The following is a 21135-nucleotide window of genomic DNA, read 5'->3' on the forward strand; positions in this document are numbered from 1 at the left end:
GGGTGAATTGTAATTTCAACGGATTTGCTCTGTTAAAGCTAAAATAACTTGAACAGAAGCTCATCGGGTAATTAAGAGGTTGGCTTGGTGAGGATAATAGCAAAATTAGTACGATTTGATAATGAATACAACTCTCAATTTGAAAAATTGAGTGGCTCTTCAAAAGACGTGTCTGTGCGTTTTCACCTTTTTGCCACTGCACTAAAACAGTGCTTCATGTTTGTAATATGCTACTCATAAGGTTGCTGAAAATCCGTCAACCTTATGAGTAGTGCATTACAAAGATATACATGCATCGCGATATCTCGAATATCGTAGCGACTGAAACATGAGGCGGCCTGGTGCAGCACATTCCGTTGCCTGAAAACATCACAAACGAGAGATTCAGCTGGGTTCCAGATGGGTCTCTCGAAAAACCAAATTAGTTTGCAAATGCGTGTATATTCGCTAAGTGCTTCATCTTAATGAGACGCGCTGGGTCACGTGACCGCCTCGCATCCCTCAATAGCACACATATCATGTGTCCCATTACAGGTATTTGTCTCCGTCAACCACCAATGTGGTCCGCGCTTCATCTTACTAAGACGCGCTGGGTCACGTAACTGCTTCGCACCCCTCAATAGCACACATATCGTGTTCCCATTACAGGTGTTTGTCTCCGTCAACCACCAATGTGGTCCGAAACCGAACCGATTTTGACCTTGAACTCCGTTGCAAGCAGTTGGCCTAGAGGGGGAGACTTGCTACTGGACCAGCAGTTCCACGCCAATACGGTCGGCATGGAGCGGTACAATTCGTGGAATTCCGTCCTGTGCGATATGCAGCACCATCATCCGCAGCAGCAACAGCAGCCTCGTGACCAACTGCCGCAGACGATGCATTCCGAAACGCTCCAGCAATTCAGAAATGATGACTCCCTTATACGGGATCCTTGTGGATTACAGTTCGGTGAGTTGTGTGAGATCAAATGCCTGATTGCTTTCCTAAATCTGGACAAAGACTGAGCTGTCATCTTGTAGTTGGCCTAAAACTGATCAAACAGCAATTGAGACAAAAGTGATCAATTAAGATAGGGAATTTGAATGCAGATAACCTTTGGTGAACCGTACGGCTTTTTTCAAAGTCAGCTGACAAAGAAACGTGTGCGACAAGTGCACCATCGATTGGTAGGTGGCCGCAGTTTCAAGTCAGTCTTTCGTCGAGTTTTAGGGCCCCAATATCCACTAATTCTTAGATTTACCATCGTTTATTAGGTGGCCGCAGTTTCACGTCGACTTTTAGGGCCCCAATATCCACTAATTCTTAGATTCCTTGAGCGGAATTTCTCTGACCCAAGCAACCTAGTTCCTGCATTGGTTCATATGTCCCAGGAGTTGGATTTTAGTGAATAATAGTTCAATTCAATCAGTTCAATTTATTAGCTATAAACCATAGGTCCCAGCTGCTACCGTTTCGATCACTGGAAAACTGGAGTGTGGGACGTACAACTAAGCCTTGGAGGCGTTGACATGTTCAGTTTGTTCGGAAATCGGGTAGCTAAGCATTCAAGGTGATAGCTTTGACGCGCGAGCGCCATTGACTGTGCGATTGGGCCACTTCTGCCAATGTCATTAACCATTGGTGATTTGAGTCCCCGGGGGGTCCCCATCCTGTTGCCCACCCGACTAAGTTTTAATGGGTAGTGTTTTCGTAATTCGTTGCCAGGCCATACACTGTCCACCTCTCGGTCGCTTTCACTCAGCACAGGGCTGGGAAAACAGCTCTGTGAGGCAGATGGTTTTCTGGCATGCGGAATACATGTTCCAACCATTGTAGTCTATGGAGCGTGAGTACTTCATCAACAGCGGAAGAGTTCCTTCTTCCATCTGGCGTACCTCGGTATTGCCAATCCGATGACCTAACCAATACTTCGGTGACACCGATGTTCAAATACGGGCATCTTCCGTATGCCCTCTGCGTGTATGGGCCAGGTTTCTAATCCCTAAATCAGTATGGATCGCGGTGTAAACTCCGCTTGATAGACAAACTGACGTCACGTCGGTGCCATAGGTGTCGGAGGTTGGTTGCCCTGGCTCTTGCGATTCGAGAAATAATCTCCAGCCACCGGGGCTGATACAGCTGCCCAGGTAAACAAATTTATCTACCACGTCGATTGGCTCGTCTGCAAGCACGAAGTGTGGGTTCGATCCCACCCGGTCTTGTAGCAGCACTTTACACTCTGCAGGTGTGAAACGCATGCCAAACGTAACTTGTGCGACTGATGTACACGAACCAGAATGTTTTGCATCGATTGTCAAGGCTCAGTGCTCGCTGCCAGTATGGTAGATCGGTCCTCATAAGGTCAGTCGATATCGGTTTTGATAGACGTACGAGAACCTGGGAAACGAGAATTGGTCGTGTAAGTGAAATCAGTTTATACCAAAAAGCCGAAACGTAGCTGCTTGAGAGAATCGCCAGCAATGCGCATCCCACGAAGCTCCAGTAGGGAGTTTCGAACCCCGGAGATCTTCCGGCAAGTAGTCCAGTGGCTGATTAACAGTGTGATCAACTCGTGCTTGGGTTGGATATAGCACCCCTCACCTCTTGTTTGGCTTGCCTTAGAAACGCAAAGCGAAAAAAAAGTTGTTGTAAATGTGTAGCGAACAAACAACTCGGTCGGTTCCAAGGTGTAGTTCCTAGTCAACTGACGCCTTAACTATCACAGCTGTAGACGCGGTGTCATCCACAACCGATGTTGGTCAATGACACACGGCTACTTGGTTCCAAGGTGTATTTCCTAGTCAACTGACGCCTTAATTATCACCTCGGTTGTAGACGCGGTGTCATCCACGACCGATGTTGGTCAATGACACACGGCTACTGGCTACTTGTATCAAAAATTCATCATTCCACCATTTAGCTCATGCGTTTTGTTTATTCAACGTTTTTCCAACAGCCATGTGAAATCTGGTTTCTCTCACACACCCACACAAGTCTCGATTCGGTTGTGTCGGCTGCGACCCACACACAACTAGTCTGTTCACCCACTGGACGTCAATCGATCGGTACAAAGTATTCTTATTATTATTAGCCTAACGACCGATATTGTGTTTATGTTAACTGTGGCAGCGAGTCATGTTCTCAGGTGGATCATTTCCAGCTTTTAAATGCGTCCTTGTATGCCTACTAAATGTTTTAGTGACAAGGGGTGTACGGAGATTAGACGCGGGCCGGCTCAATAGCCGGGATTGTCCTCTCTCTCTCTCTGCGCCGGTCTCGCAACTACAACCGTGTTCAATTCGGCTAATGGAAACTTGATGTTCTACCAACGAGGATGATTAGGACGATCCTAGTGCTGTATGATCGGAGTGACTTCTCCGAGTGGTTGGTTGTGTGAAGAGGATAAGAAGACGAAAACGACAATTAATCGTTGTCGTCAGTACAGGTGTGTAGACACACTGGGTTGTTCATTGCGCTGACCCACTTGTTTCGGATGCCACAGCAACCTCGTCAATAAACATGGTCCTGTGTGTGTGAGAGTGAGTGAGTGAGAGGGCATTTTGGTTGCCAGGTCAGTCAATCAATCGTCACATAGACGCGCATCTCGAACTTCGTCGCTATGGCCTTTTGGTATGTGTGGCCACGACAGACGAACAAGGGGGTAGTGTAGCTTTAATCGGCTTTTGTATTTACTTTATTCTGGTTGGCCGGTGATCAGGCGTTTCGCGTGTGTATTATAAACAAATATGATGTAGAATGCAACTTGGGTGCTGATAGGACCACGTGACCACCTGATGTAGTGACCGCGTGGAGTTTGTTTTATCGAACTGTTGATGATACAAACAGTCGAGGACAAGCGAAATTCATTACTTTTTACTGAATGCCATTCTATGGCCACACACGAGGGACATGGAGCTGGTGTCGATCGCTAGTGTATATCTCAGGCCAGTGTTGGCTCACGGTGATGCGGCGAGGACCATACCTTCCACCTGACATTCACTCAAACAGGATCGCTCACGCTAGTAGCGAGTAGTTTCTTGCAGGTTGATAAAACTCGACGTTTCGTCCCAACTCACGATAAAAACTGCGACCTTGGGACCCTTGACAGTGGCTGGGACTTTGAATTATCGCTGCACCAGTGTTTAGCAACGGGTACAACAAAAGCTGAGTTTACTTCAGTTCACGGCGCACCAGCGGTACGTTTCTGCATGCCAAACTAGCTTGGGGGGATCTACTAATTGATTGATAGGGATTGTGTTTGTCTACTTTGCCAACAAACATCGGTTCACGAGTAGCTGGTTCAATTCGCAATTCGAAGAAACCAGTAATGTACATTGAGTCGATCAATTAAGCTATGAAATGGTGTCTCGACGTCCCTCAGTCAGTGCGTTGCACTGCGAGTTACCATTCCTTCATATGCAGTTGAGTAATCTGGAAGGGCCAGGATGCTTCTTTCGGTTCGGTCCTCTTTGTCTGTGTGAGCAGTAGGCAGATTTACTTTTCGACGTGCAGCGTTAAACCTACCGTCCCACTCCACTGGCTTTTGTGAGACTCGGCCTATCCAAAAAAACGTGAGAAAACTGGGTTATTATGCTGCCTTCACAGGCCTCTTGATAGGGAGAGCCCAGTGGGACCACTGTCCGAAGGTGAACCAATCGAGTTTTTGATCCGCCTAGTTGGGAGGGCGGCTGCAACGTGCGACCGCAGCTTAGATTACTCACAGGTGGGTGAGGGGGGTGACAGTTACTCCAGCTCAACTCTCAGTTCATGCGACCTTCGGATTACTGGGCCATCGACTCGACGCCCATCAACTGAGCGGTGAATTGCAATTCACTGAAGTTCAATTCGTTGAACTATCAGGTCAGCGCTCGTACCATGTGTCCGGAAGCTTAGCGTGTGATTGTCAAATGGTCTCAGCTGATGAACCGTGAAACGACAGTGAACCTTCTGGTGCGACACAAAATCTGAGTACTTGTGACAACCTATCAAGCGGGGCTGATCACCAGAACTTCTGGTTAGGTGGCTGCTTTTTTTCGCGGAGCAACGTACCTACAAACCGATCTGCATACCTGACTACCCACTCAACTGCGTACTGATGATGTCTCCTCGACTGGGGACGAAAGGTTTGCCAAGCTCGGCGAACGGATCAACAGTCACCTTATCAACAACCAACAACTGATTTACTTGCAGTTGGTCTGAGCAACCGTAGGCTTGTTCAGATAGTCTAACTACTCTGGTGATTAGGCAAAGGCTAGAGGGTGTCTGCTACGGTTCACCAAACCGTGGTGTGACGCATCCTCATGGTTAACTGAGATCAATCCAGATTAGTCATTTAGATCGGATTACACCTTCGTCCAGATGCCTGAAAGAGTGCAAAGTGCTGCAGGAGCCACCGTACATCAAGTCACCTGATGATATCTTAAATGACTCGTTGAAGTGAAATTAAACAATGGCAGAATTATGCCACGAACTATAAAGACCCATGATCAGATGACTCTTTGAATTATCATTTCAAAATGCCTGCAAACCGAGAACAAAATGTCTGGCACAGGGAAAAGTATGTGCAGTCATTTTTGACCGCAAAATACTCTAGCTTCCAACTTAAATATTTCACCGAAATATACACCTTCATGAACAAGGTCCCGAGATTTCCAAAACGACACCCATTTGTTTATCGATTAGGTTTTCACGGGTGATTCAATTGAATCCGTCGTTTATGATATTCAAGTAGAACATAGGCCTGACAGAAACTGTTGCCTACCCGATGAGTTCCAAACTGGGTGAAACCGGTCGTGGGCTGTCGAAGAGCTTTCAGCAACCGTATGATTAGTACGTTAGCTCCACACAATAGCTCGACTATCGTATCAACTCAAACCTGAGACGGCCTGTGTGCAGCACATTCAGTTGAAGAACATAACCAAACTCATAAGCAAATGAGTGTATTTCTCAAAAAAAGTCCAATTTGTGTTAAAGTAGAACAAAAGGTCGACGGAAACTCGGGGACTGCGCCTATCCACTGAGTCCCAAGAAGGGCGAAACCGAAATCGAAGAGTTTTCAGAATCCCAAGATCTTTCAAAAGATGACCGTAAGATGGCTTGCACTGATGCCAACTGGCAATCGTGTTTCCAAATCATTAAACGGCTCTTGTAGTGGATGGCGAAAAGTGAGGCAAACTCGGAGATTTTGACCATATGTATCTTCAGTCAGCTGGTAACTAGGTTTGTGTATCAACTCCAGGTTCATTAATGCTATCAGGAAGGCCAGAGTCCTGAAAGCAACCACTAAATAACCGAAATCTACTGAGACCCTCAGCTTCTCTAGATGCTGACCGGACAGGCAACGCCTCCTGTATCAAACCTAGGCAGCCAGAGTCAGCGCTGATCAAGGTCAGATAACGCCCCCGCAATATACAGCGCGTCGTAGCCTCGTACCAAGGCCAGACCGTGTGCGTCAAGATTGGACCAAGTTCAGACAGTGTCCTTCCAATAAATAGCTTGAGATCGTTGTGCTTTTGCGCTCGCTCGCACGCACTCACGCTCTCGCACTCACTTGTTTGGACTATAGCTGTTGTGTTCCCTTCTGTGAGTCTTTTTTTCCGGCACTGGAGCGGGGTCAGCAGCCGGATACAACAGATCGGCAAATCAGCATATATGAGAAATGCAAACACAATCCATCGGCTGCAGTTATGTCCGTTCAACTCAGCTTAAACTGTGACCTGCCACGATGAGTCGCAATTGACCTTGCTGTGCCCGTTCCGTTCCAGTCCACATACGTCGAGAGAATTCGAGTCCAGTAGAACAAACGATGGCGAAAGGAAACATCAACAACATTAGCCGTGAATACGAGCGACGATGTGCACCAAGCATTGCTTCAAAAGTATACTTCACTGTTTGTGGCACCTGCAGGGTGAATTCATGCATGCTGAGTATAGTTGACAAGAGTCGGACCTAGGCGCTCACAGTATACTTCATCTTTCTGACTGTTAGCCGAATGTATGAACTTATAATAACATATCTAGTTTCATACGTGCATCCCTTCCTTCTGTCTGCATGTAGTTTCGGCTCTTTTCTGCAAGAAAAAGATCAGGAACCTTGGCGAAAATTTGCCTATAGGGCTGATACTGAACGAATCACAGATCCAGATAGCTTTCATGCAGTATACGATCGACCGTTTTCCAGTGAGACGCCCAACTCTCGACAGTTTGTTGACTGGTTTGACCGTGGTCGTTACCAGTACAGTCGTTACCAGTACTTCACAAACATGCCCAGTGTTTCCTAAGGCACCGTGACAAGTGACAAGTATTCAAACTGCTCACTATTTGTCTTATAGAGTAATTCTATCAATTTTGAACAACCCATTAGGTTTTTAGCCCCGTCAAACCCTAAAACAGGTCCAAAATGATTAAATCGCGAATTCGGAGTGAAAACAACAATTTCCACATGCCAGCGTGCTCTTTCGAATGAATGCTCACGTAGAAACCTTCTGTACACCAATGTCTACATGCGAACTGCGCATCAAAGGATGTTTCGAGTTTGGTCAAGATAATGATGGAATCTAAGGCTATCCTAACCAGAAAACAAACGATGTACCTGAGTTGTGTTTCACNCACATCTTTTCCAAACTTCAGTTCAATACATTGCACACCGATTTGGGTATGGGATATTCACTCTTCGCAGGAGTCATGACTGCTAATCGCCTGCGCTAAAATGCCCGCCTCTCACGGCACCTGGCTTGGGACGTTCTCCCGAATGACTGTTGTGCCTCAGCTAAGACATTTTTGTGACGTGACACGGCGTCTGGGGTTTACAAGCCCCGGGGCTTGCCATCATGGCAACGCTGTCGATGCGGTTGAGCCTCGTGTGCGGGCGAAATTCTCATGACGCATTCGATGTAGGTTAGATACAGCGTCACACTAGTGAAGGCACATGGAACTATCGGTACGGAAGCTAAGCCGATCGGTTCGCGTTCGGGCTCGATTCCGTCGACGGGCCTTGAGGAAAGTCAAAGACCAGACACCTAAATCCCTCAAACGCTCTGTCGTCTTATTTCTTCCGGTTGATGCGTTTCTGGACGTTAACTTAGCACCTATCCAGTATCCCTCAGACTTCTGCTGTAGTTTGCTGCAGAAGGCTACGACCCAGTCTCCTGTTGGTTAAGCTACAATGTATACAAAGTTCCTTCCCACATTCGACAATCGGGTTCGCTCCATTTAGGCCTCAACAAATTAATAATGTGTTCTCCGGATTTCAGTAACTCTTTCTATGTTATGCCAGTTATACCTCATTTGCTCAGCCCAGCTGGGCACTGGGGCAGTCGGTGTACTGCATACTTTGTCGACGAACAGTGTAAATAGAGGATTTATTTGAAGCTTGTCCGAATCTTTCATACACATCAGTTTGAACTGCAGATGAGCTATGACTTTGCGCGGGTCGTTGTCCTTACAACAGAACTCTTGGTACTTTAAAGCAGGTGATAGTTCGTCGCCCATTGTTCTGGACTACCGCACTCAAAATTTCAGCTTCCTGAGGAAATATCAAGAATGAGCTGGTCAGTGGAATAAGTATGGATCATCACCCACCAAGACTGGTTTCGACTATCCTTGCTTCAGTGCCATTTGGTCCTTGAGTTCAGCGTTACTGCAGCCGACTGCCGCTCGCCATACCGGCACATTTGCCTGAGGTCACCTGACGACTCCCGTCATATCGTCGTTTCTTCGACATCCGTTGTCGACCAAGAGCAAATCAGCTACTTCCGTCACAATGAACACACAGAAATAGTTGATTATCATTCAGCTGTAATACTGTTTTGGTGCCTAGCTGCCATGCCACCCGAAGGAAGCACGAGGGCTGAGATACTGCCAGGTTGCCCATGCCTAGTCAACATGCAAAGGTCGGGTTCGACTCGCGGACCTACCAGTCGGTAAATTTGCGCTCTAGCCAGTGAAGCGTCGGAAATCGCCTGCTTCAGGTGCGTCGTCCTGGTTGGGGTTCCTACCAACGACTCAGCTTGCGGAACTCATTGAAGCAAGGGCGGGACACGCTTCATTAAATGCAGCCCCGTGTGCTATTGACAAACCATATCAGGACGAGTATCAATATAACCGATACTTCCATGGTATGGATAGTGCACATCCCTAGATGTTTATGATGTTGACAAGAAGACCCTTATGTTGAAACGGAGGATCGGTGACAGGTCAGTTTTGTCAGTGCTACTTCAACTGTATCGGTCCATTTCATTAGGTTGTCACGTCACGAAGACTGAAACGTCCCCGTCCCCGAGAAACAAAAGCAAGCCGACCAGCTCAATCAGTAAGAAGTCACGAAGCACTACCCATAAGGATGCTGGAAACTCTACGACATCCCATGACCTATTTCAACCTTCATGAGGAGAGAGGCTCAGCTCTTAAAGTTTGTTGAGTTGCAGATCTGTCGCCGAAGGTTATATTGTGCACACCCCGGATGGCTGCAACACATCATCTGTGTGTTGTGTAGCACATTCTTGTTGACCACTTAACTCCCGTGTTAGTAAGTGACAAGCATATGAAGCTGCGATTTCGTCGAAAAAAACAAAATGGCGTCTAAAAGTATATTGACCACTTCTTTCACTATGGCATCTGGCTGCCTTTGGTCAGTTCAAGAGAGTTAGACGCCAGCTCCTCATCGAGGAAGATTTGTAGGACTGAAGAAATACTGCGAAGACAGTGGCAGGAATTCGATAACGCCTTTGTTCGCTGGCCGCGATGACGTCGGATGTCACTTAATGTTACATGATACCGTCAAAGTTAAAACTTTCCATAAAGTTGACCGCATACAGATCCTGAATGATCGTGCTGCCGTAGGGAGGGATAGAACCTTTCATTTTAGCGAGTCATCACATGCAACACACTACTCATAAGGTTCCTGAAAACTCTTCGACATCCCACGACCGGTTTCGCTCATCAGGTAGGCGCAGTCCCCGAGTTTCTGTCAACCTTATGTTTTACTTAAACCCAAATTGGACAGATTTCGACAAATACTCAGATAATTTTGATTTTGACAGGATTTAGCATATAATTAGATTACTTTGACAATCCAGGCGTTGAAAAGCACTAAGTTGCTGTTAGTTCACGCTAGCTTCTCGACAGTGAATCCGGACACATGGTTATGTGAAGAAACCCAACCCTCCTGCTGTCGGAGAACCTCTGACTAAAGAGGATATGTTAACTTTGGTTTAATCAAGGATCCATGTTTCATCCTATCCTCTATATGATGATGTTCTCTACGTGATTGAGAAACCCGAAGACCAGCAGTCGAACAGTACAGTGGAGCCAGAGGCGGTCAAACAGTGACTTGGCAGCGAAGTATGAAAGCCATTACCAGCAAACTCAGCTGCGCTGGTCACTGCCGTCTTCCTGGATGGGGACCCCGAGACTGGCCACATCAATGGCTAGAGACATTGTCAGACATGGCCCAGTCGTGCCCTCAGTGGCGCTCGCGCATCAAAGCTATTGCCTTCAATGCATAGCTCCTTTTCCACCCCCCGCTTGACAACCCACTGACAGTGCTGGATTTATGCACCAATTTACCAGCTCGCGCGTGCAATGCGCAGCTACCTACCCCCCCCCCAATCATCGGTGAACGAAACTGTGGCAGCTACAACCACTGTACGACAAGTACGAGGTTATTACAGCTGACAATGATGATGATGATGATGATAGTGGAAGATGGGAAATCGAGTAATCGAGTCATATCAAATCCGATGAATAACTGGTTGTTTTAGTTAACGAGATGTCTCAAAAAGTAGGGAATTTGAACTCTGGCAGCATTCAGTGTATAGTACCTAATTTGAACTGCCATCAAACAGAATAGGGCACTTCGCAAACATGTTGCTTGACTTGTGGTCACTCAGGCTTCGCAAAGCTAAATATTTGGTCGAAGAGGATCATCTCACAAGAGAGCACTCGTGGACGTTGGGGTGGTCCCCACTCGATAATAAATTATTTCGTGTACCCATGTTTGGTGACTGGCTACTGGCTAGGACGCGTTCAGTCCGATGTCACATTTTCGCCTGTGTACTGGTGCGGTCAAACCGCGCTTCCACCCCCATTGTGTTCATCGTTCCCAAGTCCTCAATGTTATTCCACTCTCAGTCATTGTAAAAACGCACCTTGTCGTTGACATATTCTGATTGCTCCCATTAACCTTGTTTTCTAGCACAGGATGACACCGGGAACGACCCGGATAGTAGGGTCGTTGTGTTCCTGCGGGATTGATGTACAAGGCAAGCAAAGTTTTCGGAATCACTGATAGCTAACAACACATCCTTCAGCGCAGTCTTTTGTGGGGAAAACCCCAAAATGCGTGGTGTTATGTACAATCGGCTGGAAGTTAATCAGACTGTGGAACCATGGTAACTACCCTACCGGGTCAACCATACTAATAGCAAGTGTTTAATAAGGAAAACGCGTTAAATTCCAACAACTGCAACAACACTGGGTTGAACGTCCGGGTACATTGTTCAACGCTGTGTGGTACATGCCAATACAGCATGGAACTACAAAAGTTTGATGGAAACAAATGACCATCATCAATACTACTATTTAAGTTTCGCTGACACACACCAATGAGTTTGTCCTGTCTTTGGTTACATGTTTTTCGTTTAAATTGAGCATCAATTTGTATGTTTTTCAATGTGAACAGGATATACAACTGTTCTTAACGTGGATTTACAGAACAAATACTACTTCAGGGGCCAGCTGAACCCGTATTCAAGACATCGTCGCTTCTAGTTTAAATGTATTGAGCTGCCATTCTCCAAGGCTGACACAAGGATGGGACATGCAATAACTGTGAGGCCCATGACCAGGTTTGAGACAATCAATCCGGAATTGCCAGTCTGTTGGTGTCAGTTATCAACGTTGTTATATTACATGAGCCATTTGATAAAAGACACCTCTGTATGGGTGAGTGAACGAAATGCATCGGCATATGCCCTGCGGTCAAACGGTTGAGTCAATCAGACCAACATACCCTGGCTTGTTGGTGCAGTACCTATCGCGGATCGATATCCATGCGGCACAAACGAGCGTGGTTTTGCCTTCACATATGCGGCCCATGACCAGGTTTGAGACAATCAATCCGGAATTGCCAGTCTGTTGGTGTCAGTTATCAACGTTGTTATATTAGATGAGCCATTTGATAAAAGACACCTCTGTATGGGTGAGTGAACGAAATGCATCGGCATATGCCCTGCGGTCAAACGGTTGAGTCAATCAGACCAACATACCCTGGCTTGTTGGTGCAGTACCTATCGCGGATCGATATCCATGCGGCACAAACGAGCGTGGTTTTGCCTTCACATATGCGCGATCAAGTTCGGATCAAACTGACCACTGATCAACTTTGCGGCGACCTTGTTCTCGGTTGTCATGATGCTCATTAGCACACAAGGATTTTGGAAGTGCGGTAGTTTCTAGTTCTGGGTTCATCACCTAAGTGGACTTTCTTTGAATGTGCACGCTTTTACATATCACGCTGAGGCAGTTGGGTAGCTTGAGCGCAATCTTGGACCTTACTGAGAGGGTGGCGCGTGCGAACCTAGGTCGATAGGTGGTGCTGCTGGTATCTAAGCCCCGAGGGAAAAGCAGTTTTATCCGCTACCCCATTTACTGTTCATCACACCGCACACCAGAGTAGCCATTTACGACCGGGCACTTCAGGGAGCCCATCCATTTTGTACTATTGTAATGCACTTTGTCTATCTATCTACAATCATACCAAGCTTTAGTGTTTACAGGAACCTATGGGGCTATAAGCAAAGATAAATGCAATATGACAATCGTCAACGCTCAGACACTAGTGACTACAATCACACTGGAATTCGTCTTCCCAGAAAGTCGCAGCTGTCCTGTTCCTTGACGGACGTGAAATGAACCCGTGTTCACTTTAGCATCGGACAGAACAAATTAGACACACGCAAAAAAAACAACTTATTCGAACAAAAAATGTCGTTCACATGTTGTACACTGTTGATGGTGGTGGTGTGGGCGAAAAAGTAGGCCTATGGACAGCCACGTGCCACAATAAACTTGTCTCGCGTTTTCGGGGGAAGAACAGGGGGTGGTGATGATAAGTAAATCGCACCGGTGGGGGGACAGTCTAATTAGTAAGATGTGACGTACACACACACAAGCGTCCCTGGATCCGACCCGAGACTTGAGTGTACGTGTGTCTTATCGGGTTGGGAATTGACAAAGTGATCAGCTAACTCCCTACTTCAAACATCTTTCGAGTGGTGCGTATGATCGGTCGTAAAACGATGTAAACAGGGTAGTTGTAGATGTTGCGATCGTGACGATATTATTGAAAGAAGGGGACTGAATAGACAGAAAGGTACGTTTTTACGGGGGGGGGGTGGAAACGCTGAACTTGTATGGGACTTCCATTCCTTCTTGATCAAGTGATAACCATTGATGGGCAGAGTAGCCCTCGAAAACTGCACATGGACATACAGAGATATACGCCGAACAAACAAACAGGACTGCAGTTACTCAGGTAGACGATCCTACACTCTGCGCACGCATTATCATACATAAAATGAACCATAAACGACTGATTGTGGCAGCTTTGGTACGTTTGCCTAAAAAAACAAGAACATGGTGCATTTTATGAACACAAGTATACATACCTGTGCCACGCTATAAGTTAGAAACGGGTTAGTTGGGGATGGCTGGAAGAGTTTGGAATGGGGTGCAGTACGGATGATCTTAACGGTTTTTTTTTCGAGTATGTAAAGTAAGCTAGAAACTACAATAATCGAACAGTGTTAGCCTGGCTCAGATGCATAGTTGAAAGCGGACAAACATAGGTCATCAGTGGATTTCTATTCCGTAAGGTGATCTCAGTTTTTCGAGCACCAAGTCACAAATCAACTGCCTAAAGCTTGTTATTATCAGCGTGGTGTTGTGCGCATTGATTCAAAAAAGAATCAATTCGCCCCTTAGCATTCGGAACCCGGACTATTCATCGTCATGTGATTGACCTTATGAGTATCGATAAATCTGGGTTGACGGATGACATAACCCCGCGCTTGTGAGTGAAATTCGGTCTGACAAACCGCGCCTGACTAATTGAAAGCACAAAAGACTCAGGTTGATGGATACATTTTTTCAACCAAAAGAGCAAATAAAATAATCGGTTTAGGGAATTCATCAGTAATGTAGGTTAGTGTCACAAGATTGAACAGTTCTAACTGCAGGATGATGGATACATTTTTTTAACCAAAAGAGCGAATAAAATAATCGATTTAGGGATATCATCAGTAATGTAGACTAGTGTCACAAGATTGAACAGTTCTAACTGTAATAAAGCTCACTTTCCATTGTTTGGCAACAGAAGCCTCGAAGAGATACAACTAATCGAAAAATGTATCCATCCTGTCATGTTGTTCCGCTGAAGTTTTTCGAAGGACCGGCCAAAGGGGAAATCATTGTGCTCCGTTTCAGTGTTCATTAGTATTCCAAAACTCCCAGTACTATTTTTCATGCATGTTGGGGTTGAATGTGTGTTTGGTCAGGGGCATCAACTGTTTATCAGTCGGAGTGGAAGGAAGTGACTTAATCTTCACAATTTGTTGTAAACGGAGTCTTATTAGAAGGATTCCAGATTGTTCAACTGTGAAGAGATCCACAGTTTTGTTCTCTTGTACAGTCGCCATTCCGCCGAACCATTCGTTTCCTTTGAATTCGAAGAAATCGATCCGCTCGTCGGGCTTGACAGACCAACGACCAAACAGGACACCTGAGCTATTCTCACCCTTATTCCGCAACAATGCCGATCGTTTGGCACTTTGCACCTGAATAGGTTGGTCGCGAATACGGATCCTACAAAAATTTGATAGGACGATGTGGACTACACTAGCATATTATGAATCGATAATATGTCAACTGAAAACTTAGGTTCAGAATTGATGGTATACTGTTTTGTTGGCCCTGAGATTATACCGTTCGACAATAGTGACGGGTAATTTGGCGCTCGATGTACTTCCGTGTTGACTTTCAAAACCCCCGTGGAACTATCACTACATTCCGGTTTTTTGGTATCCGTCTTCTTGTAATCACATACCATTGCCAAAATCAACAGGTGCGTACGAAAGTGAGTATTACCGGTTGGTAGAGGCCCACATTAGGCGCAAATCAGTCACGCTGGAGTGAGAGAATGGTGTTTTTGGACACTGTCAGCTCTGCGAGTCGGCTTACGCTTAGGAGGCACGCAAGTCACAATGCAGAAGTGCCAGACTGTGAAGCATCCGTTTGCAGTCTAGATCAACTGCATGGTCATCCATTTTGCCCTGTGTTCCTCCGAACGATGTTGGGCCTCAACAGCGCCTCGGTTCGTCTTACTTTTTGTAACATGTAGGAAGTTTTCGAGGCAACAAAGTCGTAGAATGATGTAATGACACTTGAGACATACTAAACGCTAAAGTTCTTTGGAATATGCTTGCCGTCGTTAACTGCAGTTATTGACCCCAGAATCCCATGGTGGTCAGTATCCATCAATACTGAACGTTGAGCATATACTGTCAATCCATCTGTGTCCATCACTTCAGAATGATATGAACGCAGTTCATCAGAAGGAAGGGGTGTATTCGACTTCTTTTTGAGTGGTATGACCCATTGAGCGGTACTGCAGCGAAATCCCCAGGAGAGTGGTTTATTTTTGGAAGTCTATTGTCAGTGTTACCGTTGTGAATGAGTCGGAATTCTCACCAAAAGGGGTGTATCGACTTTTTGAGTGGTATGACCCATTGAGCGGTACTGCAGCGAAATCCCCAGGAAAGTGGTTTCCGTTTTTGGAAGTCTATTGTCAGTGTTACCGTTGTGAATGAGTCGGAATTCTCACCAAGTTATCCGCAATAACCAGACTGGATGATGTACCGGTTCTGGCAAGTTGTCCGAGGAGCGTATCCTGTCGCGCAATAGGATAGGACATATACGAGATTACTAACAAAACCTTGTAGATCTCACGGTCAGTTTGCCACACGAATGCATTAAAAACCATATGATTCGTAGGCAAAGCGTTCGTTCGTCTAGTATGCACCTGGCGTCGATGTTATCCTTGAAATTCTTAGATGCTCCTGCAACAAGGTCCACAGTTTATGCAAGTTTTCAGTCAATTGGTAAATGTTTGGGACCGATTGGGAAGTCAGCGTTTCAGAGGTGTTTGGTAAACAATCGGTGAATTTATTGCTGGGCAACGTTTCGCTTTTGACACTAAAGCTTCGTCAGGCCAAGTGAGTAAGTAGATAGGTTGATTGGGTTTTAAGGCAGTCAGGGAACCAATCCGTGAGATTCCTTATGACTAGTGACGTGATCAGTGCTGGGTGTTCAGTCCAATGTTCCAGTTTGTTGCTTAGTGGGGATGACTAAGATTTACGATAGATTAGTTAGGGAGGATTCGTTTTTATGATGAACCCGGATTTTTCCGTCTTTGCTTCTTCAGTCTAGGACACCTTAATGGAAAACTCCTCTTGGGGTCGTTCACAGATTTCGTTCACCTGTGTTCGTCCAAGGCGGCTGGGACCATTGGTTTGGGGATGGGGGTGGGGTGGTTAATCGGATCTAACTCTACTTGGAGTAAAGTTTTCCCCTTCTGGAAAGCTACTCCAATGTTAGCCGCATTCAGTATTATTCTAATGACTTCAGATGTCCCTGTTTTGTATGGAATGACCGCTGTTCCGATACACTCCTTGTTGGGCCTTGGTGTTGGCACCAATACCCGTCTTAGTTTCCCAGCAATAAATTCACCGATTGTTTACCAAACCCCTCTGCTTAATGCGATTTATTTGCGTAGTGTTACAACTGTTGGTTCATGTGTACGCTAACTGGAGAGTCAAACAGATGCACACTCATTCTCCAAGGGTAACACAATCTCCGATGGATTCTACATTGCATGTTTCCGTGCAACTAACCACATGCAGTCAATCTACTGTTCGGCTGATTTGTTATTGATTTCTTCGTTTGGCATTCCCGGTGTGTTGCTAGGTATCAGGATAACGGTGATCGAGTGCAGTCACGGTGGACTTGTTTATATCCGAAGCGTGGGTTCCCCGCGCGTGCGAATTCACTTGGAACCTCCTCACATGCCAATGCACATACGTTGTGTAGATACAAGCATGCACAACACTATGTAGACGCAGTTTCACTAAACTGGAAAACGACTGTGTCACGTGCTTGTCGTTTTCATCGTCCAGCTATCTTGTCACGGGGTTCATGTCGTTCCGTAGCATTGTGAATCTTGTTCTATTTGTAAACAGTTCATTATTCGATGATCAAGTCTTTGATTGTAACTCTTCGTGATTTACGTGTAAGTTCAAGTGGTATGTAACACATGACCTCAACGAGTGTGTGTTGATGGCAAGTTGTCGGTTGTACTTAGCAGATTAGCATCGTTTTGTACTTGTTGATTGTAAACCAGGAGAATTTCAGCTTTGGTTGGTCGTCATTCCTATTATTCGTTCCATTCAAGATACCGAACGGAACACAGAGGATGTTGCATCGCACTGTGATCACATTGATCACATCAAAGCAGAACCACACTGGCCAGCTGCAGCTGTTCAAGAATCAGCTACCTCAACTTGCTCTTTCTGGGCCTCCTCTTGGGTGGATCTTAAACACGTTGGGGGACAGTTTCCCCAGTTCGCTTGTCCAGACAACAGCTCACATTGGTTTTGTGGGGAGATGGGAGTGCAGAGCTACCTGTCTTTTTTGGCTCGTCATTCGAATGGATTAAATTCTAGTTCAGGAGGTGGTCTCTCGGATTTAAGCTCAAGTCCAGAGGAAGACAGGACGGGCGTGAGAACTGCGGCAAGTACTGCGCAGCACTTTGCACTCAACACGTAAGTTTGATTCTACTCATGAGTAGTGTAGATTTATTCGGAAAAGTGTCGTGCTGCAATTGTTGGCTGATTCGTGGGTCATATCGCCTTCCGTGCGTTTGTTATGAGTGCACGGGAATAGCTTTGACGCTTTATAGGGATAGTCTGACACCGTTTATCACATATGCTAGACAGTGTGTGCGGCTTATATCAGTAGCTTGTGATGGTTATCGAACTCAGCCCACAGAGTAAATATTCATTTAGTGGGATTTTCCTACTTTAGAGAGACCACTTTGCGAGAGTGACTTCAGCTAGGTAGCCTCTTTCAGGAGGCATCAAAGAGTTTAAGTGGTTTCTTACTAGAGAGGAACTTTCATACTTCAGCACATTTCCGAGGGATTCAGGTGCAGATATCAGCGAAATGCACCCGTTTGCATTCCAATTTGGTCGTGGGCTGTTGAAGAGTTGTCAGCGACCTTATGAGTATTGTATTACGTCTCAAGTGCAGACATGTTGTGGTTCGTAACTAGCGATTATTTTGTGTTTGTTAATGTCAGCCAAAAGTACGGAGATGGTGCCTGAGTGTCAGTCATATAGTCGAGGATTAGGTGAAGTGGCGTCAACGGGGTTTAACAGTGCGGGGCGTGATAAGTTACTATTTAAGGTAAAAAACGCGAGAATTTACCTCCGTATATCTTGTCCTAACTTATTTCTTTTGGAAAACAAAAGGAGGACTGCTACTGTACAACAGACTTCACCACATGAGCCGTGTTATCCCCGCTCGACGAGCGAAGATCAGTCAAACAAGCGGGGACTATAACGTAACAGACAAGTTTGGAAGGATCTATTTCTCACGGTTCCAAAGTTCGGTTTCGAACTGATGGTGTTTTTCGAGAAACACACTCATTTGCAAATCAATTTGGTTTTCACGAAAGACTCAACTGAATCTCGCGTTTATGATATTCTACGACTGAATGTGCTGCACACAGGCCACCTCATGTTTCAGTTGGTACGATATTCGAGATATCTCAGTCTCGTGAAAACCAAATTAAGTTGCAAGTGAGTATATTTCTCGATAACAGTCCAATTTGGGTTCAAATAGAACATACAGTTGACGGAAACTCGGGGACCGCGCCTACCTGATGAGCCCGAAGTGGAAGGGCGAAATCGGTCGCGGGCTGTCGAAGAGTTTTCAGCGACTTTGTGAGTAGTTTCCTTTATGATGGTGGCTTTTTCTAGATGGGGTTCGACCTCGAGGACTCGTGACCCTGACAAGCATTTTCCTTCTTGAGGCTGCTTATGACCGCCTGCGTTAAAACGTCCGAATTCTGCATTACTAGCAGCGAAATTTCCAAAAATCAACCCCCCAAATTTCACTCAGAGCATGCCGACATCGAGAAGCTTCAAAGTATTCTACATCCGTTTCATCATGATGTGCATCTCACGAGCCAGCAGGTTGACTAGTACCCTTCAGGACGAAAGTTTGAACACCGAGTACGCATAATTTATGCGAACAAAAAAACTACTTTACCAGTCACATGGGCCTTCCTACGATAAGCTGTCGATCGAGGCGTCAGCGAACACCAAATGACATAACGTGCAATGCTTGACTGAAAGGCGAGACGCGTAGCATTCACAGACCTAGGTGGACATTCATAGCTTAATGTTTATTTGAATTTCCATCAGAAGTCGTGATAAGTGTTCCACTGCCGACGACAACTGATCCACAGTTACCTGCCCGTTGCTTCTCCGTAGTATAGGATTGTTATATCTGCTGATTCGTCGTCAATCTGTGGTATCTGCTGCTGACCCGCTCCAGTGCCTAGTGTCGGAGAGAAAAGACCCACAGAAGGGAACACAACAGCTGTATTCCGAACAAGCGAGTGAGTGAGAGTGCAAAAGTTACAACGGCCCCACGCTATTTAAAGGGACTTTCTGACATTGATCCAGGCTGTCTGATAGGCGTTAGTGAATACCCATCAACATCGATCGTGCCTCTGTGAAAAGCCTGAACGCTGATCATATTCGGTCGTGCTTCTGTGGCCGCAAGAACACTCATCAGGTTTTGCTGAATCGATTGAATGATTGACTGGCCTGGATGCTTGCCGGCTTTCCAGTTGACTTTTTGGTGGAGCAGTAGGTTCCGGGCGTTCTGAAGTTGCTTTCAGGAATCTGACCTTCCTGATAAGTATTGGTTAAGTTAGCTAGACATGATGAAATTAACCAATAACTGGAATCTCGTGAACACTGTGAGGACATTTTGAAGTTCCACCTGTGAATATTGCATCTTCCCTTGAAATCATCATCGTTAAGCATCGATGCGTTCCAGGTGGGGTTAAAGCTGAGCTAAGGGTGGCTGATCAGCTCTTCGAATACTCTGTACGCGAACGGGAAACTGCATCACGCATGCCTGCTCACCTAATTCACGTCACGGGTATGAGGTCTCGACTAAACACGCATCCACCAATCGTTTTTCAAGAATACGAAATTTTACGGGCTTCATTTGGCGTTTCTCTAGAGAATTAGGTCCTGTGAAAGTGTTGTCAACTCCAGAGAGAAACCAAAGTTACAATATCAACAAAAATCACTGATATTGGGATATTTATTGTATGTAATATGGTCCGATTGTCCGTTGCCTATAAAGGTTCTCTAGTTTCATTCAGTCTCAATCTCTCTTTTCAGGGCGACGCCAAAATTGTCTGAAAACAGGTCCACAAATGTTACTCAACGCACGCCTCGGAAGGCAGCTGCATTTGACCAAGCCGCTGGTCTCCGGTCGAATAAAACCTCAACTACATTGATCAAAAATCGGTCCGATCGTAAACGTCATAGCAAACCATCAAACAAAAGTTCCGTCAAGTTTTCAAAAGTACACTCAAGTGAATCATTGTCTTTGAGATGCAGTGGAGAATTCGTGACACCAGCGGAAGAGTTTTGTAATCAACGAACGCGATCTTTTTCCCACTGCTCGATATCCGGTTATCAACACGGTTTGGTCGTGGGCAGTCCGAATTCCCAACAGTTTATCGAACAGAATATGCAGGCTAATGCAGCCCCGGATGTGGGATGGACATCCTTTTCCAGTTCAGCTATTCAGCCTAAACAACGTCCCTCTAATACACCTGGTAAGTACTTATTACCACTTCGGAACGGTGAGGCAACTCAAAACGAATTCTGTTTCCTTGGTATCACTCGATGTGGTAGCTGGTTACACTTGATGTAGAGAGTAACCGAGGTCTTATCCTTATCGCTTGAACACAGCTTGAATGAGATTTGTAATGATCAGGGTAAACTTCACTTTT

The 21135-nt window shown here is 45.8% G+C and overlaps 1 protein-coding gene across 1 annotated transcript in view; it reads left to right on the forward strand.

The window, feature by feature from the left end:
• Positions 1 to 645: 645 nt before the first annotated feature.
• Positions 646 to 21135, forward strand: part of T265_06391 (hypothetical protein) — a gene marked incomplete at both ends in the record, with an annotated part of 30946 nt that continues 10456 nt past the window's right edge. The window contains 3 exons of the mRNA XM_009171639.1: positions 646 to 948; positions 17485 to 17854; positions 20516 to 20958. Of these exons, the coding sequence (XP_009169903.1) occupies positions 672 to 948; positions 17485 to 17854; positions 20516 to 20958 (1090 nt within the window). The remainder of the gene's footprint in view (positions 949 to 17484; positions 17855 to 20515; positions 20959 to 21135) is intronic.

The sequence above is a fragment of the Opisthorchis viverrini genome (genome assembly GCF_000715545.1).
Source record: "Opisthorchis viverrini unplaced genomic scaffold opera_v5_130, whole genome shotgun sequence".
NCBI lineage: Eukaryota > Metazoa > Platyhelminthes > Trematoda > Opisthorchiida > Opisthorchiidae > Opisthorchis > Opisthorchis viverrini.